General features: G+C 34.5%; 2 protein-coding genes across 2 annotated transcripts in view; both read right to left on the reverse strand.

The window, feature by feature from the left end:
- Window positions 1–6,017: 6,017 nt before the first annotated feature.
- LOC129803248 (splicing factor YJU2) lies at window positions 6,018–7,292 on the reverse strand. Its single transcript, XM_055849697.1, has 2 exons — window positions 7,165–7,292; window positions 6,018–7,093 (listed from the first exon to the last, which is right to left on the reverse strand). The coding sequence occupies exons 1-2, from the start codon at window positions 7,186–7,188 to the stop codon at window positions 6,242–6,244; spliced, it is 876 nt and encodes a 291-aa protein (XP_055705672.1). The 5' UTR covers window positions 7,189–7,292; the 3' UTR covers window positions 6,018–6,241.
- Window positions 7,293–7,314: 22 nt separating this feature from the next.
- LOC129803185 (phosphatidylinositol phosphatase PTPRQ) overlaps window positions 7,315–25,146 on the reverse strand; it is a 36,693-nt gene continuing 18,861 nt past the window's right edge. The window contains exons 5-8 of the mRNA XM_055849574.1: window positions 23,388–24,176; window positions 23,254–23,324; window positions 7,977–8,243; window positions 7,315–7,909 (exon numbers count right to left, since the gene is read on the reverse strand). Coding sequence (XP_055705549.1) covers window positions 7,400–7,909; window positions 7,977–8,243; window positions 23,254–23,324; window positions 23,388–24,176 — 1,637 coding nt within the window. The 3' untranslated portion in view covers window positions 7,315–7,399. The remainder of the gene's footprint in view (window positions 7,910–7,976; window positions 8,244–23,253; window positions 23,325–23,387; window positions 24,177–25,146) is intronic.

Here is a 25,146-nt window from a genome sequence, read left to right on the forward strand (position 1 = left end):
TATTCATATGCATACACATATTGAGTTTACATACTCATATTTGTGGTAAATTTCATGAAAACCCCTAATAATGCAAAAACACATCAGAACTAAGACAAACCATGACAAATTTGAGCATATTTGCTTCATTCGATAATCATAATCAAACTTGAAAAATGTCAACAAACTTTTTTCAAACTTAACTGCCACCAGAATTAAAAAGTAGTCCGATCTTAAGAGAGCCGAATTAGCGAGAGTCTACTGTATAACACTTCGTAGAACCCTACCTAAAAGTGTCACGGAGGGACCAAGTGGCAGCCGCTGCCATTTGTCGAATTTTACATAATATTTTGATATTTTTACTTATATTTTAACATTCGGAGCTTTAGTCAGTTCTTTTCTGGTGTCTGAATCAGAAATTTCATCTCTTTGGGTACTGTATCTAAAGATTTTTAACCATTCGATGTTTTCATCTTTATCAGAATCATGGAGTAAGGGAAAGTGGTCTGCCTTTGATGCGGCAGCCTTTGAATGTTTCAATTTTTCTCTTATTTTTCAAAGCAAAAATTCTACTTTATGAACAATAGTTAATACTATTAACTATTTTCTATCAACTTCGCTTAACAAAATGGATTTTTAGCTTTGGGAAATAAGAGAAAAATTGAAACATTACAAAACTGACACATTCAAAGGCCTTATCACTTTTCCCCATAATTCCTCTTAATAATTTGCAAAAACACTTTCAATTTGTTCTTTTAAGGCTTTTTATACACTAACAATCAAGAAAATTACATCTGAAGAACGTCAAAATCCCATATAAAATGCATATGGCAGTAACTGTCACTTGGTCCTTCCCAGTGCAGTTTTTTGTTTTTGCAATATATTTACATTAATATTTAATTTTTATTAAAAATTTTATAACGAAAAAATAGCCAGATAAATTCTGCACGCATTCAATCGGGCCTCCAGGCGAAATAATATATTCTTCACTATAAAAAATTAAATTGAAAAGTAAATTGGCAGCGACTGCCACTAGGGTCCTTCCAAGTGATAAAAATGATCATTTTGCGATTGTTATTTTTCCTTGTGAAAAAAGTATTTTAAATCCAAAGGTTTAATTAAAAGTGCATTAGCGAAAAGGCGACCCAGTTAGTGTATGCTGACTTTTTTCAGTTTATTATTATTTTATAATTTTTCTTTAATATTTTTGATATTTTCTTTTTATATTAAGTTTCTGAATGAAACAGTGAATAATTCTGTGATTTTAGAAGAAGTAAAAAAGAATTTCATCAATCCAAAAACAAGCGTTTAAGTAGCACTCTTCGGAAAACGACCCAGTTACCCCACCTTACTATAGAGATTTTGAGGATAAAGCGACTTTATAGTATTGTCGGATTTTGTTTTTGTTTTTGGGTCACATCTGACCTACTCGTCCTTGCAAGGTTAAAACATTTGAAGGAATAATTTAATAATTTTAAACACTTCTGATTGATACAAAATTCATTACTCTGGAACCCACCTAGCCCTTTCTAAGCAGGTCTTTTATATTTAAATAAAGATTGGATATGTATGGTATATTTATGATTTAATAGAACCATTTGTTCGTATTAAAAATCTCACATACTTAACCCTTTAATAAAAAGAAATTTTTCGGAATATTAGAAAACAAAATAACTTTATATGCAAAAAATTATTCTTGCTTTCGGGACACCGGTGTACCACTCGTACATAAAGGTTTATGGTCAATGTAAAGTTTTATCCATTTAATCTCTTTTTTTTTTTTTAGGTTTTTTAGGGGTCGGACGTCCCTATTTTCCATATAGCATGCGGTTTCTGGACTTTTAGCTTTTCAGCTCTCTGGTTTTCAGCCGAGGTGTGCAAGAACCGTTTGAAACCGAACAAACGTCAAATGAAACTTTGTACGTCAATGGTCAAAACGCTACCTGAATAAACTTATTTTGACGTTTATTCGATTTTAAACGGCTCTTGCACACTCCTGTTTTAGAGATTACCTAGGTGGGAATTTCGTCCTTATACAGTAGACTCTCGCTTATCCATGGACTCTTTTTCCGGGTGACATAAAAAAAATCCGTGAGGCAGTTGAATTTTCAAAATTTTGTTCACATATTGTTCCTGTTTTGGGTTTTTTTTGTTAAGTAAATGTGCGCTATCTACTGTAATTCTTACTCACTGTAACTTTTTTGGACAGTACGCATGTTTAGAGAGACTGTCGGATTCAGTCAGGTCTGGATTCACTCCATAAATTTTCAATGTAAACAAAAAATCGTTGGATTTCATACAATTTGATGGGTATCACTCTCAAAATCCGTGTGACATTTTGGTCCCGCTCTCACGGATAAGCGAGAGTCTACTGTAAAAAAAACCCTTGAATCATTTCTAAGGACTCCGGCGACTCCGACACACCATTCAGATCAGGAAAATTTCATGAGATCAAAATTCCCCATCGCTTTCTTTCTCACACCTTTGACATATTATTTATCTCATTCTTTTGCACTCCAAATTCGATTGATCTAAATTGAATTTGTTGTGATGTTTAAAAGAAGAAGAAGAGTGCGAAAGAGTGAAATAAACATATATAATAGGTTTGAGACAGAAAGAGATGCAAATTTCGTCTTCAAGAAATTTTCCTGATCTAAAAGATGTGCTGGAACCACAGTTTTTCATGGTCAATAGTTAAAAAGGTTCTAGATAGTGTTTTTCTCATCCGAATGGTATCATGTTTGGGCTCGTTGGAACGGTCTTGGAGTTCTTGACAAGCCTAAACCAATGCAAATTGGTTATGAACCAGAAATGGACTAATTTTATAAACCGATAACAAATTTCTATCTGAAAATCAATTTTATTACACTCAGTCCCAGCATTAAGGCCTTCGGGATTATGCACCTGACGGAATTATGCACATACAATTATGCAAGTTTGCCTGCCATTGGGAGCAATTAGGAGTCAATTTATGAAACCTTTTTTGAAATACGTCTGGATGTATACTCTTTTGCGACGCAGGAAATTTGAAAACATTTTGATACCTTTTCAGAATAAAACTTTAATTTCCTTTATTAAGCTAAGAAATTTAAATATTCTAACCATTTATTGAAGAACTCTGGCCAAAAAGTACTGTTTGTTAATACATTTCTATTAAATAGTTGAATCTTTCTGTTTGAACTACTTTTACTCTGCGCGAAATTCGTTCTACGGCCGATTTACTCAAAAGAAAGCCCCTGCGGATATGCAAATTTTCTTGATGCGTAATGCAATTTCGCGCGTTTTTTTCGATCCCGAAAATGTGCATAATACCGGGATTGAGTGTACTCTGAACTGAAGCCATTTAGGACGATATTTTGAATGATTTTTGAATGGGTTTATATCGGTGGTGGACCAATAACTTGAGAATTCATTTGAAAGGCCTTGGTATCCCGCACAAATGAACCAGTTTTTGCCAATTGTTTATTGGTACACCGAGAAAAATGTGGATGGTAAAATTTACCATCCTCCATACAAAATTCTAATGGCCGGATAGTAAAAAAGTCACCCAGCAAACGCGATATTAAATTGGACTGTCAAAAATTGTAGAATCTATTGCATGGATAGTAAATTCTAATAGCCGGATGGTAAATTCTAATACCCCCGGATGTTAGATTTTACTAGCCGGATGGTAAATTTTACTGGTAGGATAGTAAATTTTACTAGCCGGATATTAAAATGAAAAATGTCGGAAAAATTTATTTTTCCTTATTTTCATTGATTTTTGGCCATTGTTTGAGGGCTTGGGGCCCTTCCTGGATGACATTCTCTGTATTTCAAGCCATTTTGATGCGTGAAAATCTTTTTCCAACATTGACGACTCAGCCGAGATTTGAACACGCGACCTTTGTGATGACAGTCGAGCATCTTCCAGCTGCACCACGAACTCCTATGCTGTATTCAAAGCATATCGGGAACCGTTGCATCGGCACACACGATATTCCAAAATGACATTCTAACAGTAGGATGGCAAATTTTACTGGCTTGGATAGTAATTCCAATCCAAATTACTATCCTCCGTTAAAATTTACTGTCTTCTAGTTAAATTTTAACATCAAATATGCGGCCAGTAAAATTTACTTCCCGGATATTAGAATCTAAGAGAGGTCAAGGTAAAATCTAAATGAGGATAGTAGATTTTACCATCCGGCTGTTAGAATTTACTATCCATAGGATAGTAAATTTTAAAATTTCAAGGTGGTAGATTCTAAAGGAAAGTTTCTATGGAGGATGGTATTTTCTACTATCTTTTGAGATAGTAGAATTTAAAGACACGATTTGTAGAAAATACCATCCAAATTTTTCTCGGTGTAATGAATAGGAAATTTACAAATTAGGTGAGACTGGGGCAAAAAGTCACAAAACGGATATTTTATTTTTTTACAAGCTACTCGAACGCTTCAAAAATTTCTAAATATAGGAAATTTACCGCTCTACAACTTTGTGAAAGTAATTTTTCTCTATTTTGTAATGAAATACGTTTATCGAGCCAGTTTCTAAAAGGTAATTTTGTGACTATTCTCAAAAATGCTGGGGCAAATAGTACCAGACATTGGGTAGCGCGCCGAAAAAACTTTTGGATTTATTAGCTGTTTTCTGTCATTGTAGAATGAATTAGCAAAAAATACAAATACAAAATAAAAGCCAATTTAATATTGAATAGGCAACCGAAAATCCCAAATTGGCACCCTACGTAGTTTTGTAGATATATCGTGAAATGTGTACGAAAACAGGGAAAAATTTACACTAAAATCGGTTGCATTTTTCATAGCTAATGTCACCCCCCTGACAATAACGTTTCTTTTCGACGTGAGACATCAGAAATTGCTTCGCTTTTTGTTACTTTTTGCTCTATACCTTTTGTTACTTTTTACCCCAAGTGGCTATTTTTAATAAAAGGATTTCTGGAGAAAAGAACCTTTGTGAAATTCTAAAAAAAAGATAGCGGATTTGTATTTAAGAAATCCAAATTATTTGGAAAATATTCACCAGTGCATCAATTTTGGAAAATAAGTAGGTAATAATTGTTATCTTCTGCAAGGAAAATATTTCAAAAATAGGGCTAAAAATTTCGATATTTTTTATTTTCTAAATTCCTTGTTCGAATTCTAAGAAACTTACGACATTGAAAGTCTATGGAGGCTACCTATAGAAAAAAATTTGAGCCGCTATCTTTTTTACCTTGGAAGATATTGAATTTTGAATTTTTCGATTTATGACTTTTTGCCCCAGTCTCGCTTTGTTTTATCCGTTTCTATCTGAAATAAGATCTTTTTGCCACCAAATTGCAAAAAAAGGTTTTTATTGCAGAATTTTATTAAAACCAATAATTTTAAACATCGTTTCTCACTTCCTTTCGCGTACCCAATAGCAAAGATAATAAATTTATCGGCGGTGGATGACCAACTGACACCCAATAAATTGGACTACATCTCCCTTCTCAATGAAAATCAATTGATCATTTTATCAATCTCCGCAGTGTTAGCCGTATTGAGAGGACAGAAAAAAAGCTTCATTTCAATTAAAATCCACCAAAACAACAAACTCTGTGTAAGATGACATGCACTTGACCTTTTCCCATCATCTCTCCAGGCGCTAGAAAATTTTCAGCAGATCTCCCAGAAAGCTTCTCTGGGAGAGAGAGAGAAAAGTCGGGAACGGCGCAATTTGAGATTATGAAGAGAAAAAAAAAGAGAAAAACATGATCGGAAGTGGTCAGAAAAAGACCAACAGTGCACCAAAAGCTTCCCGAATTGAATTACAATTTGTCTCGTGGCTCAAACATAATCCCATTAGTTGGTGAATCCCTCCTCCGAATGACACTCTCTTGTAATTTATCTCAATTGAATTGAATTGAAAATTGCAACGAGATACTTACTCTGGGGACAATCTCTGAAGCCTCTTCTGGAACAATGTTATTCCTCACTTTTTACAACAAAAAGCCACTTGTCTTGCTTTTGGGATAGCAATCCCTAGGATTCACTTCACTACTTTTTGGGGGGTTTTCACAGTTTTTCTCACGTTTTTCACACTCACTTTTTTTTCTGGGGCACTATGTTCGGGAACTTCCTGCTGGATTTCTGTCTGAATCCCACGAAAGTGCGATTACAACTGAATTGAAATCGTCTGTCGAGGCTCTCGATGATGCTGCTGTCGTTTAACGACTTGGACTCTCCAGAGCTGGAATCGAGACAGAGCAGCTGGAATTTTTTCTGACTGAGGATCAATCAGAGTTGGAATCGCTATCAGAATATGCTGATAGCAATCCAAGTCCTCCAATTGGGGTGGATTTTTTAGCTTCAGGTTCTTTTGTCATCGGAACTTCCTTCTTCCGGATTAGATTTTGCATTTTCAGACGGTTCCCCGAAACAGGAGGGACTTTAATGTCACTCTTTGGTTCAGGTTTTGTCAATGATCCCTTAGCGAGATCTATTGTTTCCAGAACTTCCTCCTCGGCCACAATTTTGCTCCCTGAAGCACTAGGAGCACTTCCAAATGCCACAGTTTTGATGTATTCCTCATCGAGACGCGCTAGACGCTCTTCACGTTCCCGGGCAGTTTCAGCTGTATCGTATTGCTGCAGCATCTGCTCATAGTCCACAGTCTGCTGCCTCCGGTTCAAATCCTTGAGCTCCTCCAGAGATTCCAGCAGCTCAATTTCATTCCTCGACTGCTGTGTGCGATTTTCCAGGAGTTTCATTGGATTATTTGCCTCTTCCTCTCGCAATTCTTCCTCCTCCTTCCTGGCCTGCTCCTCAGCCAGCTTCAGTGCCATGAAATTTCTCGTGGCACCTGCTTCAATCTCATAATCCGTATTCCTGGGATCTGTTTTGAAAGAAATCTCCTGGAGGCACCTTGTGCATTTGATGTAGAATCTATAAATTCTAATTCCCAAGTACGTCTCATTTTCCACATCCTCCTTCCTTGCATTGAACTTCTTCCCTTTGTAAATGTACTCCCCACATGTGACACATCTCATGTTGAAGGGAGCCATCAATCGGACAGTGTACTGCCGATTTTTGGCCAGTTTCATCCGTGGAATCTTCGACGGATCGAAGTCCGGAGGATAGTATTTCTACGACAGGAAAAAAAATCCACATTACTCACCAATCTCCTACAAAATTCCAATTGAATCTAGGTACTTACGTTTAAAACCTTCCGTTCAGACATTTTCCTGGCTGATTCACGTCCGGGAAACTATAGAAAATCAAGCAAATCCAGAACCAAGAAATCCCGACACTGATAAACGTCACACAAGTAAAACACAAACTCCCGGAATAGATGTCGCTAGTAAACTACAAGGGGAAATTCTTTAATTCATATAAAAACGTTTTACAATAAAAAAAAATGCAAAAGTAGCAGATATGCTCCAGAAATCTACTCAGAGAGAACTATCTGCATCCGGGGATGATAATTTTTGTCCTCCTATAGTCAAAGCACTGCCCTGTGACGGTATTTCCCGTCCAAGAGACTGGATACTGGAATTTGATGGTGTCTGCGGAATTCTCGTGAGCCTTCGACTGAGAACACTCTTCTTGCTCCACCTCATGCTACTGGTTTTGTTGACTAGAATATATGCACATTGGTAGAGAAGGCTATACTGATGAAAAGTCTGTACCATCTTCATCCTTTCATTCCTCAGCTGTCGCACAATCTCATAAATATTGATTGATTTTCGAGTCTTGAGCGTCTGCATGATAATGTCCAAACCAATAAAAGTTCCCGTACGTCCTACTCCTGCACTACAGTGAACGACAGTGGGTGAACTAGAATTTTTCTTTTCAATTTGATACATTCTCGTGAATTCAATAAGATCCGTGGGATTCTGCGGACATCCATGATCTGGCCACTTTGTAAAGTGATACTGGGATACCCTTTTCTCAATATCTCCCTGAAAAAACGAAAGAATAAAGTGAAACAGGATCTCAAAAACGATTTTTTTTTATCATTTTTGTTACCCTTTTTACAAGAAAGATTCTCTTTTTGTAGATGGAAAACTCAGATTCACTCTCCAGATGGATAAAAATGTCCTTAAATTGAATGCTTTTGTTCTTCATATTCATCATTGGATAGTACCCATAGCACTTGACCTTGTCATCTTCTCTCAAAAGAGTCAGCATAACAATCCTCTTCACATTGCACTGCAGGATCATCCGCCAGAAATCAAAGCATGTCTCCAATTTTGGACCTTGAGTCGCGATATATTCCTTGTTTCGTTTGAAGCCCTGGGAATATGAAAAAAACACATTTTGTGTTAAATCCTTCTCTGAAAAAATGTCTTGTTGTTAAACGAACAAATGGATTTTGTTGAAATTTTGTCAAAAGGATGTTATTTACCAATTTGACAAAACTTTTTCTTGCATTTTTATGGCCTCTACACATTGGGAGCAATTTTTGTCAAAAATTGCTTTTTTGAAGGAAATACCCTGCAGCGTTGTAGGGGGAAACGTCAAATTTCTGACAAAACTTTTCCATATTCTGTATGGAAGAACATCCTTTTTATAAACTTGTCTTGTTAATTTGACAAAAAATTTTTTTCAGAAAGTCAAATCTACAGTTTAAGCATTTTTTTAATGCTTAATCATTTAATGTGTCTGTTCTAGGGTAAATTAAGCTAATTCAGAACTTGCTTCAAATGGAAGTTTTTCGCTACTCCAAATGGAAACGTCACTGTTTTCATGATAAATACAGTACTAAATTACTATATTTATATATTTTCTATACCACAGTTCCATTATTTAATTAATTTTGCTCCAAATAAAGCGAAAATCCATTCATATTCGCAAATTTTAATTTATTAATTTCTCAGAAAAATTAAAAGTGTACTTTTTCACCATCGAATTTTTCATCGATCGACCATGTTTTCCAATGAAAAACACAATGAGGTGACTGTTGTTTATTCGTTTTGTTTAACATTTATGTCATATTTCATATTTTGTCATATAAAGGATTTTTCTGAAGTGTCTGCAAATGCTTCAATAGAAACCCCGAAAATATGATTTTTTTTGGAGAGATTTTCTTATTGTTTTAGCTGGGAAAGGAGAAAAGATCAGGAATAAGAACAAATCCTGCACTCAGGAGGAACTCAACGGTTTTGGAAGCCTTTCGTCGCGGTTTCACTTACACTGTTTATCTCCAATTAGAAACTTTCCCTTGTCTCCATTTGGATTAATTTATTTCCAATAGAAACATTTTACACTCTCGGATTTTTCTTGTATTCAAGAAGTTTTCAAATTATATTTAAAGAATTTTGACTAAGCAGATTCTAGATTCTAGAAGGGTTAAGGAGCAAATTTAAAGTTAAAGCGTCTGGAAATGGTTTTGAATTAGGACATTTACCCTACTAAGACTATACAAGAACTTCTCAGAATGCCTAAACCGACACTGAGAAAAAAAGAGGCTACAATTAGCTTTTTTCGTCATAACTTTAACACTTTTCGGGTGTAAAAATATATCAACATTTTTTAATGTTAATTTTACACCTTTTGAGGGTAAAATCAACATGACAAAATGGTAACTTTAACCCATAATATACCTAAGAAGGGTAATATTTACAACGATTTCGGATCAATACTGCAGAGTAAAATTATCATTTCCGGAATGTTATTTTGACTTTTTCGGATTTCTCTCAAGTGGAGGAAAGGTAACTCATAGAAAAAAATTTGGCATACAGTTCCTTTTTTAGTACCCTCAAGGGATGGTATTTTAGTAGAATTTTGTAGATTTGAACTTTTAAGTTTTTTTTTTTATTTCACGTTGTTCCATCTGTCCGTCCGGCCATTACCGCACCCAGAGGCCAAATGGTTAGAGATAGAGACTTGGGGCCTTCGGGGGACATCACACCCATAAGTCGACCCCTCAAGGACCATTAACATGTCACTCATTTTTCCCAACTCCTCCCTTCGATTTTTTTTTCATTTTTGAATATGGTTTAGACAAGATTACCTAGGCGAGCATTCTGTCTTTATACGAAAATATCTGGTTATGAATTATCTGTTTAGAATTAATCTGTGTTAAGTAAAGCGTCCTGTGATACTTCCCAGAGAATATCCAAACCAGATACCTGAATGTAAAGACTGAGAATTAATACATCCTGCGAAAAAGGATCCGTTTTCCTGATATCACTTCTTTATTCAAGAGATAATTAACTAATTTTTCCTTTACACATCTTTTAAAAGCACATTATAAGTAAATTGGAAAGATAATTGTAGATTTTTTAGATTTCAACTTCAATTGATGTTTGCACGAGGTCTTGACAAAGAAGAATGGTTAATGACTTGACTTGACAATCTCTTTAGTACTAAAAAAAATATAGTTCTAAAAAATTACTTCGGAGGATTTCCGCCACAGCGTATGGTGTTCTTCACCAATATCGTTCAATCATTCTTAAAAACGATTTTTCAAGGTAAAAGTATAAAAATGCTTTAGAGAGCATATTCCTCAACCGAATGGTATCATATTTAAGCTCGTTGGAAAGGTCTTGGAATTCTTGACAAGCTTGAAACAATCCATCTGGTATTAACCGGTTTGATAACTAAATTTTATTCGAAATTCAATTCACTCCCAAGGTATTCTGAGTAATGTTTTGAGTGATATCGATTCAAATCGTTGTGAACCGGTAAATGCTTGGGTAAATGATAAATGACGCAGAAGAACTTTGAGGCTTCCAAAAAAGGTTTCGCTAAAATACTACCAAATTTTGAAAGAAAATCATGTCTTTGTGAAATGCACTACTTCTTTAAAATCCAGCTGTAATTTTCAAAGCTGGCCCCTCTCTTTTCTTTTCTCATTACTCTATCTAAAATGGGAAACGGGTATGATCAATTTATAAAATTAATAAAAGAAAAATTACTAGATATTTCAGTTCAATTGCAAAAGTTGCATTTATTCGCAAATTTTACTAAAATTTCTACATTATGTTATTCAACTTTTGATACAATTCAAATTTGCAGGCACTCAAAATTAACTGTGGCTTTCGTTCAGATTTCTTCTGAGGGAATATAAAACGTATTTTAGAGTTAAACCTTTGCAGAGCTCCTGATTTATTTAATAAACAATGACGTCATTTTTTTTTAAAATTTCCGTGGACAACTTTCAATTGCATCGAAATACATCACAAAGATCACAAAAAATGCCATTATGTAATTTTGCTCGTTCAAAGTCATCAATAGAGAAATTCCCAGCAAATGGCAATGTTTTTATTAAGTTCAATGAATTTTCCAATAATTCCATTCTAATTAAGTAATATTGCGCCCAATTATGTTCAATGCGCATATCAACTCCTGCAATAATTCCAATATCGCAATATCCATTTGGAAGATTTTCACAAGACCATAAAACGACGTAAGTAATTTCTTTTACAAAAGAAATTTCTGATCTTATAGTAAATGTTTTGGTGTGAATCCTGGATTTCCAATTAAGTTCATTGGAACACCACATTGGTAATTTTCCAAAGAATATTTTTTTATTCATGGTTTTGAAAGTCAATTGATTCTCTCCAATCTCTGCACTAATAATATCCTCTATGGAAAACATGCTAAAACAAGAACTTCTCTCTAAAAGTTCATCATTATTCCTGTCCCTTTGAAACCATATTTCAGAAATGTTATTTAACCGCTTTAAACTATTCACTAAAGAAAAAGTCCAGCAATCTGGGCTGTGGCCGAACATATTCCGAAAAATATGATTGCGAGATGAAGATCCAGACATCAGCAGTGTTACTTTGTATGAGCCGAATGCTTTGGCAAAATCATCATCGTCTTCAATTTCAGGACACGATCCTTCAAAAACCATCCCATTAGATAACACAAAAACACAGAACAGAATAATGATCATTGCTCAGTAGTGTTTGGAATCATACTGGATATCATTGTGAACCAACTAATAATTCTTCAATTCTTCTCGTTTTATTCATACAATGCCAATCTCCCTAACTCTGATTGCATTTTAATTTCCTAAAGAGTAGGGGAGACTGGGGTAAAAAGTCACAAATTGAAAATTTGAAAATTCAATATCTGCCAAGATAAAAGAGATAGCGGCTTAAAATTTTTCCAAAAGATGGCGACCATAGACCTTCTTCAAAGCCGTAAGTTTCTTAGAATTCGAACAAGGAATTCAGAAAATAAAAAATATTGAAATTTTTAGCCCTATTTTTGAAATGTTTTCCTTACAACAGATATCAATTTTGACCTACTTATTTTCCAAAATTGATGCACTCGTGAATTTTTTCTAAGTAATTTGGATTTTTTGAATACGAATCCGTTATCTATTTTAGAATTTTACAAAGATTCTTTTCTCCAGAAATCCTTTTATGAAAAATGACCACTTGGGGTAAAAAGTAACAAAAGGTATGGAGCAAAAAGTAACAAAATCCGAAGCGATTTCTGATATCTCACGGCGAGAAGAAACGTCATTTTCGCGTCTCGCCGCTTTTTACTTGCATTGGTCAAACGATTAGCAATCTCTTGTGTGAATATTTTCTAAAATAGCTAATTTCAAGCTATTTTCTAAAATAGCTTGAAAAGCGCTTTCCCTAAGCACTAGTTTGCAGAGGGAGAAATAAAATTATTCATCATTCATTGAAAAGCGCTTTTCTCGTTCAGATAGAGAAAACTGTGTAAAAAAGGTGTAGAGGAATAAATTTCCTATGAAAATATGTCACCTAGCTATTTTTTTTAAATTTACGAAAGCTCGTAATAAAGCAAATCAAAATCACAGCGAACAGACTAGGCTTTTCTACATGGTCATTGCTTTATTACGCTTTCATTGCTTTTTTACATGTGAAAAAAATATTCAAAAAAATTGCGGCACCAAACCAATTTTTGCACCAATTTCATGTTTTTCCGTTCTCTGAGACAACATTTTTTAAAAAGAAAATGATTTATTAGAAAAATTTGCCAAATCTAAACACCTTGAATCAAGAGCAAAAAGCAATTGACCGGTCAATTGCTCTTTGCTCTTTTCTCAAGGTACTTATAATCAGAAAATTTTATTAATATATCATTTTCTTTTTGAAGAATATTGTCTCATAAGGCGTAAAAAATATCAAATTAGTGCAAAAATTGGTTTTGTGCTGCAATTTTTTGAATACTTTTGCCACGTATAAAAAAGCAATGAAGGCGTAAAAAAGCAATGACTATGTAGAAAAGCCCAGTCTATTCACTGTGAATGTGATAATATCCCATCCCTGGTACTATTTGCCCCAGCATTTTTGAGAATGGTCACAAAATTACCTTTTAGAAAACAGTTCGATAAATGTATTTCCTTACAAAATAGAGGAAAATAACTCTCACAAAGTTGTAGAGCAGTAAATTTCCTATAAAACTGCACTAATTAGAAATTTCTGGGGCGCTAGGGTACCTTGTAAAAAAATAAAATATCCGTTTTGTTACTTTTTGCCCCAGTCTCCCCTACTGAATGATGTAATAAAACTTTGGACAACTTTTGAACTATTAAGGAAAGTTGGAAAAAACTACACACGCTTAATAAAAATTATAAGCTTATTAAAATATCACCCAATCTAATTATAAAAAAAAGTTATATTATCGTCAAATCCACACGAGCACCGCTCAATTGGAAAATCTATATAACTTTTTGTGATCAGTTAAAGTTAGTATTAAGCCTGCAACTTTTGCAATGAGATATATTTGTACTTATGGGTAGTCTGACCATGAGTCTGACAATTTTATAACCAGTTAAGGGAGTTATCACACTAGAGAATTTCACATTGAAGTTAAAGTGAAAAGTTGCTCATTAAAACTTCATGAACCTCTCGAAATCGCTGATTTAGTCAGGACACATTGCTATAATTGCTCAATATCACGATGGAACGTGGATTGTTGCACATTAGGACACATATCAGCAACAATTAATGTGAATTACATTAACATTTTAATGTGAAATTCTCTAGTGTGATACCACGGTAACACTTATAAGTTTTTGACGCTTTAGACTTTATGCCCTTTATACAACTTTTTTCCGAACTTTTAGAACTAATCACAGTTACAAAGTCTTCATTTTTTTTTCTCAAGCCCTATTCTTCTTCTTCTCAAGCAGTAATCATCGATGCCTCGTCCATTTTCGCGTCTCTCTGTTACTGGGCTAGAGACCAAATAGTGCACAGTTAGTGCATGCTGACTTATTTCAGTATTATTATTGTTTTATAAATTTTCTTTAATACTTTTGATATTTTTTTTTTCATATTATGTTTCTGAATAAAACAGTGAATAATTCTATGGATTTTTAAGAAGTAAAAAAAATTTTATCAGTCCAAAAACAAGCGTTTAAGTAGCACTATTCGGAAAACGATCCAGTTACCCCACATTACTACAAGCGACTGAAAATTATGATGATGGGGTTTTCTTCATTTTCACTTTGTAACCTGCCCAATCATATACCAAGAATTTTTCGTTTTTCGAAAATAACTGCAACAATTTCTTTAATTTTTGACTAGATTTTAGAGGTAGTCCCGCCTGGAGATTTCATTTATGAAGTTATTGGTTCACTCTCACAGTTTTTTTTATATTGTGGATAAATCCTCCTAAAAACTATTTTAATAATAATAATAATGCTGGTACAACATTCCATGAACCAACTAGGCCTTCCCGCAAGGGGATTTCTAGAAATGTGCATTATTATTTTTTCTTGTACGGAATGAGGTTGTCAGTCCCATGCCCGTGGAATCAAGTGCAGTGAAGCTCATTGGATGCAATTCGAACACTTAACCCCAGAAAAATTCCTGATGACCTAAAGGGACTCTAAGCCCGGGTCACTTAACATAATAGAGCGAGTATTCTACCACTTGACCCATCATTGAGTGCTTACAGTAAATTACGTATACATCGTGGTCTTTAAACTTTATCACACAATTATAAAAATACACAAAATAATTTCTAAATCAGTAATAAAATATTTTATTTTATTGCTTATAATTGCGATAAAATTTGTTGAGACTAGAAGAGGATGAGGAAGTTCACAGTACTGATGAACCTTTCCTCCAGGACCATTTGCTAAATGAATAATCCACATTCAAACTATAACTAAGTTTCATTATTTTCTCTTGAGTTTTGACTATTTGAAAATAAGCGAATCAATTCTTAGATAATTAATTATCCCAAAAATGCGCATTTTCGAAACTAATGCATAAGCCAAACTACCCTCTTTCATTTAAATTAAGTGAAGTCTGTGTAACAGAGCTCACCCAATGAATTATAAATATTGAAAAAAAATCTATATCTAAAATCTATGTCATAATAAATTTATATTAATATAGAAAAATGAATAAAAAATATGTAAATCATTAAGCATAATACTGATACATGGTATTCCAAATTTTGCTCCCGATAATTTTTCACGTAATCCTTAGCTAATTGGGCTAATTATCTTTTTTATATGGGGCTGTTTGAATTTAAAGCCAATTCATAAATTGACTCAAAATTCAGCTTTCTCTTCAAATTGTGAAAAAGTATTTAGACGGAAATTTACGGCGTATTTATCCCTATTTACAGGGCACAGAGTCCTGCACCTGTGTACAAAGCACGCCTCAATTTGGACATACACCGCGTAACGGTTACGACTGCAGAAAACTTCCCATAGATATCTGTATGGGAATGTGAGAATGTGGCTTCAACTTTGAAGGACACTAGCCAGGAGTGGTTTTTCACCCATAAATTATATACCACAAAGGAAAACTGCAACGATATCGTCTCGCCACATCAATTTCATAACTTTAAAGAAACTCTGTTAAATTATTTAATTTTTTCAATCAAACTTAGGTTTTGAAATTTTCTTACGAAGGAAGAAATGTAAATTATACGTGAACATTTATATAGAATTTACACCATGCATTGACATATTTTTATTATATAAAAATTATGATATAATCCCATGATCATGTATTTCGAATAAATATTAAAGGATTCACGAGCATAGGGTGGCGGCATTACTTATGGTCAGTCTATACTTTTGGCCACCTCGGAGATATCTTCAATCTTTTCCCACAAATTAATTTCGAAGAACCACAAAATTAGCGCATCAATCATTAAATGCAACTTTTAAACGGAATTTTATCTTTCGATAGAACTTTAATTATTTTGTAGAAATTATTTCACTTATGCGCCCGGTGATCAAATATATATTAAATCCTTTAGAAATTTACTAACGATCTCACAATTTTTATTGACTAAATTTTATATATTCAATAAAAAATATTTAGTACTATTTTTCAAAACTTGTTGTCTTAGTAACTATATTTTCTTTTACCACTTGATTTTTATGATTTTTTAAACAAAAAAATATAAAATAAAGACAAGGCCATAAGTTATGACCAATTTGATAAGATTATTTACTTGTGGCCACAGCATTTGAGGTGGCGCCCTCACAGATATTTGATTTAGCGAGTTGTCAATCGTGTTATTTTTGATTCAGTGAATCTCAGTTTTCTAACATAAATATAATCAAATTTAAGGTAAGTGTAGGAGTTGTAACATAAAATTGTTTATAAATGTGTAAAGTGTATGATATTTTGATTTTCTCCATGAACTTGCATTTTGTTGTAAATAACCTAACTTTTTCTCTTTTTCTCTCTTAGGACAATTAAAAACACAAAAAAAAAACTAAAGAAAAGCCTCATTATTGAACTCAAAGGATGCAAAAGGGACATTGAGAAGCATTGAGAATAGAATGACCACGACCAAAGTATTTTAGTCATTCCAGCTATACCACATTCCCCCACAAACTCTGCGTTAAAGTCTTCGGAAAGTCTCCGGAGCAAACATTAGATCATGGAGTCCTTCCAGTGCTCTTAGTGAACAGGCAGGGGAGGATATTATATAAGTTGGGTTCTTCATGCAGCTAAATTTAGCTTTTACATCACGAAAGTCGGATTGGATTACTAGCCACTTTTGGGGAGAATCAATATTAGTAGTATCCAATTATTATGAAAAAAATATTTGAAAAACTATGAAAAACTTGTAAAAAAATAATAAAAACCTATGAAAGTGCGTAAAATATTTTTTCTGTTTTTTTGTATTAAAATTATTTTATTACAAAGTTTGTTTTATATAATTTGAAATTGTGGCCATAAGTTATTCCACGAGTGGCCATAAGTTCGTAAAAGAGGCCACAAGTTATGAATTTTACATGGTTGGGAAAATCACATATTTTCCGGGGTTTGAGGGATTTTCCTATAAAATCATTTGAATATATCGAAAGAAACTACATGAAAGAAATTACAAAATCATCCTGGAAGAGCGCATGGTTAATAATATAACTTCAGGATTTCGCGCCACAGGGTTGTACCCATTTAATCCCGATTCTGTGGATTACGGAAAAGTCATCGAGAGAGTGGAAAATGTAGAACAGCTCCAAGTTGAAGAAGATTGCTAAAATCCAGTCAAAACATGTGTGAAAATTTTGGTATCCAAGATTTCACCCTATCTTCTAATTCAATTCAAGGTGATAAAAGAAAATGGCAACGATTTTCCTGGCGACGACGCTACAAAGGTCCTCTATAGCGCATGGAAAGAGATGACCGATATGCAAGACCACAATCAGTAGGAGACCCAGCCAAAAATATCAAGCAATGCAGATGATTACACTAAGCAAAATGATGGAGTTAAATGGCCGGAACCACATATGAAGAAGAGGAGGCATGATCAGGAAAATATTCCAAGGGTAATTACCTCGGATAAGTGGGTGGGCTTTTTTCGAAAGAAAGATGATGAAAAGAAAAAAAAATGAACAGGATAAAATTGAGAAAGGTTGCAAGAGAGGTCATCAAAAAGGAAAAAGAAAAGAAAAAGGAGCAACTCAGTGAAACCCGAAAACAAAAAAAGCAGAAGCATTGTAAAAAATAAAAAAAGACATTAGAAAATAAACAGCACCAATTAATTTCAAAATATTTTCTTTTTTCATTAAATTATTTAAATTATTTTATTATCTTTGTTAAATTTATTAGGCGTGATTTTTACATAATCACAGTTACTTTATAAGGAACCAAAATGCTCATTTTAAAAAGGTGGCATTGAATGGATCCTCAGGTGGCATCGAATGTAGAAAAGTGGCATAAAATGGAGATTTTTGCATAATTAGAAACAATGTTTATTCTAGATCCTTTGGAAAATATTTATAGAAAATCACTTAGATGTATAGAATGGCATAGCTTCAAGGTATATTTTATCAAAATTTTGAGCTGTTTGGTTGAAGAATGAGAAAATTATTAGCAATTAAATTCTAAAAGTGGCATTGAATGGGGCATCCACCCTATACCTCTACAAAATGAAAAAAACTAAAATTTAATAGAATCTTGAAAAACACAACAAGTGTCTAAAATATTGCAATCTGTCTGAAATTTCCTCTACTTCCCCATTTGTACACAGAGAACAAAACTATCTTCACAATATGCAAAAAAATATAATTAACAAAAATACCCAAGCAGCAATTTTTTCTTAAAATAGTCTTGTAGAATTCCCTAAGAAAGGCAGTATAGAACCAAAAATCTATTTATTTACTTATAACGCTCTTGCTTCCATCACTGAGATTACTATAAGTAAAGTGGCGCACTCTTAAGGATCTTAAGAGCTGCTATGGGAATTTCAACAGAAAATTTTCACTTTAAGTCTTTTAAAAGTGCACTAAAAGACTTATCTAATACTTGGTTCTATAAGGCAGCTATTTTTCTTCTTGGGTATTGCCATTTAATGTTCACAAATCCGACATTAGGCATTTCTTAGAGAAATTTCCTGAATCTAAAAGAAAAATTGTTTCCTAATGTTTGTGGGAAACACAGCACTCAAATCAAAACACCAACAAAAAGTTCTATAAGAATTGAGCAAAGTTCTGTGGAATTTTTTCTTCTATCATTGAGTCAGTATTATTTCAATAATGTTGTTAACATATCATAGAAAATTGCAGAGTTATATATCATTCTACTTCAAGTTCTGGAATTTGGGCTTCTTGCCGAAATCCAGAATAAAAATTTTAAACTTATTAAAAATGTTAATTTATCCACTTGGAGTAGGATTTTTTACATTTTGTTGCACTCTTCATTTATTCTTTCAAATGGAAGACTACAGTGATCTTTTCGATGTGTCCTTTACTATCGTCTTTATATTTGCAACTTTTCAGTGCAATTTGGTTTATTGGATTATTAATGTATACTATAAGAAAAAAATATTGAAAATTTTCAGTTATTTTGACACCTTAATTAATTCTGAACACTCTTTGATGTCTGACTTAAGGAGCAAATATTACGTGAGAAACACCAAGCTAACCCTCTACATTGCCAGGTGATTTTTTTTATTAGAAATGGTTATTTATCAGGTTATCAAATGATAAAATTTATACGTATATTTTCAGTATCTTTCTAACTGGAGCAACTCTTTCTGGAGTGATTGTTACAGCGTACGATATGTACCGTTCAAAACTCCATATGCCGATGTTTTTTCATTTTCCCGGAATACCCATCAATAGTATATTTTTCTATCCTTTGAACATAGTCATTCAAATTATTATATATTTTGCATGTGTGGAAATTATAATGGGATCTGATACCATTATAATGATTGCCATTATGTACTGTGACGCAGAATTAAGATCTATCCAGGATCTCATTCTTTCACTTGAAGATGAAGAAGTAGTGAAAACGCAAGCACGATTTTTAGTGAGAAAAATTCATGAAATCCATCGAGGTATCGATAACCAGGCTAAGGAATTAACTGAATCTTTCTGGTTGATTTACTTTATAAAACTTATCACCATGCTAATATACCTCTGCTCTGTCATATTTATCTTTGGATCTTATATCGTATCCCCTATTGTGCCCTTTATCACTATTGGAATAATAGTCACGCAAGTTTTTATTATTTGCTTTTTTGGACAAGTTTTACAGAGTAGCTGTGAAGATATTTTCAATGCTTTGTACATGACTAAATGGTATGAAATGACTATAAAGGATCAGAAAAATTTGCTAATGCTTATGATAAAATGTCATAACCCTATCAAAGTTGAAACATTCGGTTTTGGTGTTGTATCGAATTATACTTTTGTGCAGGTTTGTTTACCGTTTTCAAAATAAGAACAATTATTGTCACAATTTATTTAATTTAACTTCATTTCAGATCTGCAAAGGATCTTTTTCTTGCGCCACAATTCTCTATACAGTTTTTATGTAGCCTGGAGATTTGGATACCTGTATCTCTGACGAAGAATGCAAATTTAGCTACATACAGGAAAATCTGTAATGGTCTCTACACACTAGGGAAATTTATGTCCATATTGAAGAGTTTATCCTACAAAAGCGTAGGGAATTTGCTTCAATATGGACATAAATTTCTCTTGTGTGTAGAGGCAATAATACACAAAATTACTACACTTATCGTTGTATAGAGTAACAATATCGACGATATTAACGATTATTTTGACAACTGCATTCAATAAAAAATAAGTTACTAAATCATTTTATTTAATAATGATGAACACAATAATTTTAGAGTTTCTGCCAACGTCCATGAGGATCGATTTTGAAAACTCAAAATCGAGATCAAAATTTAAAATTGGGAATAATAATTATACGATTACAATTTTTCTGCTGCAAATTATTCTACGTGTACTTTTGATAGATTTATTACAAATGTGTCCTATTGCAAGAAAATAAAATTAGTGTGAGAATTCTTTTCCTAAATATTTTATTACTGATTTTGAATTCTTTTGCTGTTCTTTTATAATTTTATAATAAGGTTTAAACTCCCCCAAGTACGTACTTGAAACAATGAGACTATTGAAACAATATTTTTGCGACTCGGTGATAATTTCAGCGAAAATGCTAAAATCGATGAGCAGATATTACTAGATCTATCATTTAAACATGTTTTGTTAAAAAGATAATTAACGATAAGAGGCACCCAACTATCGGTAACACAAGTGCCAAGAGACTCATATTATCACGTAAATAACAATAACATGAATATCAATAAGTGCAATTGAACTTTGGAATTAAAATTAATTAGTGATACTTGCCCGTTTGTTACCAGTTTTAAATTATTACGTGTTCAAAACCGTTGAAACAATTTAAATTTTATCTAAATTATTGGAAATGGCGCAATAAGCAAGACCATTGGCTCTTGGGCGGATAGATCCGCGGTATGACTCACAGTAGTGAGTTCAAGTCCCGCCCAACCCGGTGCAAAGATTTAAATGTCCAGAAAAAGACATTTTCGTTGTAATAAAGCGTGTCCCGGATTTAAATGACAAGTTTTCGACATGAAGTTAGTCACAATAGGAAATGAGTTCTGATTTGATTTTTTTCACGTTTCAAGAGAATTTCGTCAGCTTTTTATTTCTGAAAAAAATATTGAAAAAGGTTGTGTTTTGGCTGAGAAAAGTGATAAAAATGGAGAACCTGCGCAAATTGATCGTGGACACGTACCTAAAGAATCCAAAAGCGAGCTATTCTGAAATCGGAAGGATCACAGGAAAGTGTCCATCCACGGTGCGAAGGGTTATATTACGCTTCAAGGAACTCAGGACTGTTGTTCAAAAGACAGGATGTGGCAGAAAACCTGGAGCTGTAGACAAGAGGATGGAGAAGAGAGTGTTGGCGCTTTTCCAGAAGCAATCTTGCCTTTCAGTCAGAGATGTGGGCAAAAAGCTGGGTATCTCCAAGAGCTTAGTGCAGAGAAGGGCCTCGAGTGGGTCAGTGGATAGAGTAGTAGCTCTATGACTGCGAGGTCTGGGGTTCAAAGCTGAGCAGCAGCAGAAAAAGATTTCTCATGCCATATCGGCTTTGAATTCGTCCAGTGAATGAATGAATAGTAATGTCAATGGTGCATATTGACAAAAAAGTGAACCGCCTAAACAATAGAGGCTGGTACGAGAACGAGTTTCGATGTGAAAGTGGTACTTCAATCGATACAAATATTCGCTATCACTGATCCCAAACACACACCGAGAAGGGATGCTGTGACATAGTAACGGCACTGGACTGCTCACAGAGCTGTGATATAGAGCGGCTACCCGTATCGGGGGATAAGATAGAATAGGAGTGGGGAAGCATAAGGGGCCCAATTGGTGGCCTGGATGCATCGGAATATCCGAAATGGAGAACTGACCCCTGGCAAAATCTTATCTTAGTGCAGAGAATCAAAGAGACTAACGGATTGATAACGTACAAAGCTCAAGCTGCTCCCCATCACACGGAAAAGCAGAGGCAAAGTGCCAAAACGAGGTCAAGAAATCTGAGTGATCGAGTTTTGAAAGGCTTTCAAGGATGCATTTTGATGGACGACGAAACTGTCGTAAAAGGTGAATTTACTCAATTACCCGGCCAACGGTTTTACACGGCGAAGACTCGTACGGGTGTAGCCATCAAGTACAGATTCAAAGAGTACCACAAATTCGCGAAGAAATATGTGGTTTGGATGGCAATCTGCTCTTGTGGACGTCGCAACGAAGAATTTTTCATGACAGGGACGATGAACGCGGATATCTACATTAAAGAGTGCCTCCAAAAATGACTTTTGCCACTGTATCAAAGCCACGACATCCCTCCTCTATTTTGGCTTGATTTGGTATCATGTCATTACGCGAAGTTTTTGTTAAGTTTCAAGGGTAAGTTGTCCCCTTGACGTCCACAAAGCTCGAAGAAACTTTATAATTTCGTACAAATTATCTATAAATTGTGTGAAAGATTTATAAAAAGGTTAATAGGTTAGGTTTTTAAATTATTTAATTGTTGTATAAGTATCCTTTTTATATACAACAGAGCGTAACTCCATTGTGAATGAAAATGGTTTGCCAACAACATTGTCAAATATGTAGATAAGAAGGTCAAGCCGCCCCGCACTCCAGAAGTCCGCCCCATTGAGAAATACTGGGGAATTTTGAAAGGAGACTTGAAAAAGAAGGCTAATCCAGCCAAAGATTTGCAGGACTTCGCACGAAAGCGGAAGAAAGTCGTCAGAGATCGTGGGGACGACCTTGTCCAGAGCCTTATGAGGGGAGTAAAGAAAATGGTGCGAGATTTCGCGAAGAAACCGCTTGAATAATAAAACCATAAAGTGGATTTGAATCACAATGAAATACCCTTTCAAGAAATATAAATAGTATTTTTATATGTATTATAGTTTTTTAATGAGAGTTATTTGTCTTCTTCTCTTTTAAATTCGGGACACGCTTTAACTAAATCTAGAGAAGAAAATTCAAAAGAAATGATCATAATTTAAGAAATGGAATACTTACAGAAATATAGGAAGCGTTGATGTACTCAGTTTCGCCCTCCTCGACATTAAGAAGTACCCTGTTCATGTCGTCTGCAAGAGAAATCCTTAGATTAAGTAAAAAACTAAATCTCTGAAAATTGTCCTGAAACTTACAAGGAACAATATTGACATAGCGATTCTTTGTTTCATTCTGCTTTGCTGCAGCCATCGAAAAGTCCTTTTCAAGCGTCACAGCATTCAGCAGCTTGAACTCTTTGGTAAGATTCTCCTTTGAATTCCTCATCATGGAAATGTAGTGATCTGAGAATTTCTTGAGATCAACATCTGGAACAGTTTCATCGCTATTCAGCAAATCATTGTTCCACTTGTGTAGAGAATTGCTTCGACGGGCAATAAATAAGCCCAGAATAAAGGCAATCAAGAGGCATCCCGTTACAATCCCTATAATCATGGACAGGGCTATCAGGCCATCGGTTCTGAACCGAATCACAGAAGAGTCACTAAATCCATGCCTGGTAAATGTTCTGATTATCAGTGAATACTCAGTATTGGGTCGCAGATGGCCATTGCAGTATCCTCCAGGATTACTGCAATCATCCCGTCCAATGGTGTAGAAGAAATCTGAGGTCTTTCGGAAGTCCTCATCACCAAAAGGTCGCCATCTCATCGGTGTTGTCTGATACTGAGGTATACATGAGAATTCTTTAGCTTCCTGCCATTGCATGACATTTGGCCATTCTAATTCGCTCTGAATGGCCCCAAATTGTGGCACAGGATCATCCTGACATCCACATTCTGACACCAAAAGGGCCACATACATTATATCTCCAGCTGTAGAATTCAAAATCCTGGATGATATTGAAATCTCAGCACTGTGAGTGGGATTGGGAGATGAGAAAACATCCACAGTACCCCAATTGTCCATGCCAAAAGTTTCCGGAACTAAAAAGACGCAGAAGTTACAATCACAGAAATTTGGTGCAAAAGTTGAGTGTTGCTGAATTTCCAACATGTTTTTTGCTAAATTGGGCAACAAAAGTTTTGAGAAAACAGCAACTATTTGTTTGAAATTACATTCGGTTCGCGCTCGGGCGAACTTCGTCCTCAATTCGTTTCTTGTTAAAGAGAGAAGTGAGACTGCCGCGAGAGAAAAATTGGGAGACGAAGAAACAGCAGAGCGTGAATGAATAAAATCGAGTAAAGTGCTGGAGAAAAGAGAGAGAAAGAGAGAGAGCTTCAGTGTAAGAAGAGATTTTTCAGTTTTCGGAATTGAATTGAAGTTTGTATCCTTTGCATTCTTTTGGGGGACGAGAGTACCCATGAGTTTTCCAATTTCCCAGAGGCGGAAAAAATTCTTTCTCTGTAAAAGTATCATATTTGACCACTAACAAGGGAAGGTCTCGGACCTTCGGACGAATTTCTTTATGAAACTTTGCATATTACCTAATTTGGGCACGACAAATACGATGGTGATAGTAAGAAACCTTGCAATTTGTTGTGTCACCCGTTACAGGGGGGGTGTTTGGGGGACAAAATTCACATTTTTGGCTGTAGGAGCCAGAGGGTTGAAGATAGCGACTTGGTGTCTTCGGGTGACCCCCCCATAAGTTGACCTGGGGAATCTAAATATAACCTTCGTTTTTCCCCCACCCCTCCCCTTTCCCTAAAAACACGTTTTTCTGTAATATCTCGAAAACTACTCTTCAGATAATTTTCATTGGCTGATATGTTTTAGACCTTGTCCAGACGGATATTTCGTCCATACATGCCAATGACCTTGAAAAATTCCTTCATGGTGTTTTTCAAGGTCAAATGTACTACACTCAAAAAACTCACTTTTTTCAGACAATTTTATTAAAGCATAATTTTTTAAGAACCCTAATCGATTGCTTAATCAATATAAGCCAATTTA

Source organism: Phlebotomus papatasi, chromosome 2 (assembly GCF_024763615.1).
Source record: "Phlebotomus papatasi isolate M1 chromosome 2, Ppap_2.1, whole genome shotgun sequence".
Lineage (NCBI taxonomy): Eukaryota > Metazoa > Arthropoda > Insecta > Diptera > Psychodidae > Phlebotomus > Phlebotomus papatasi.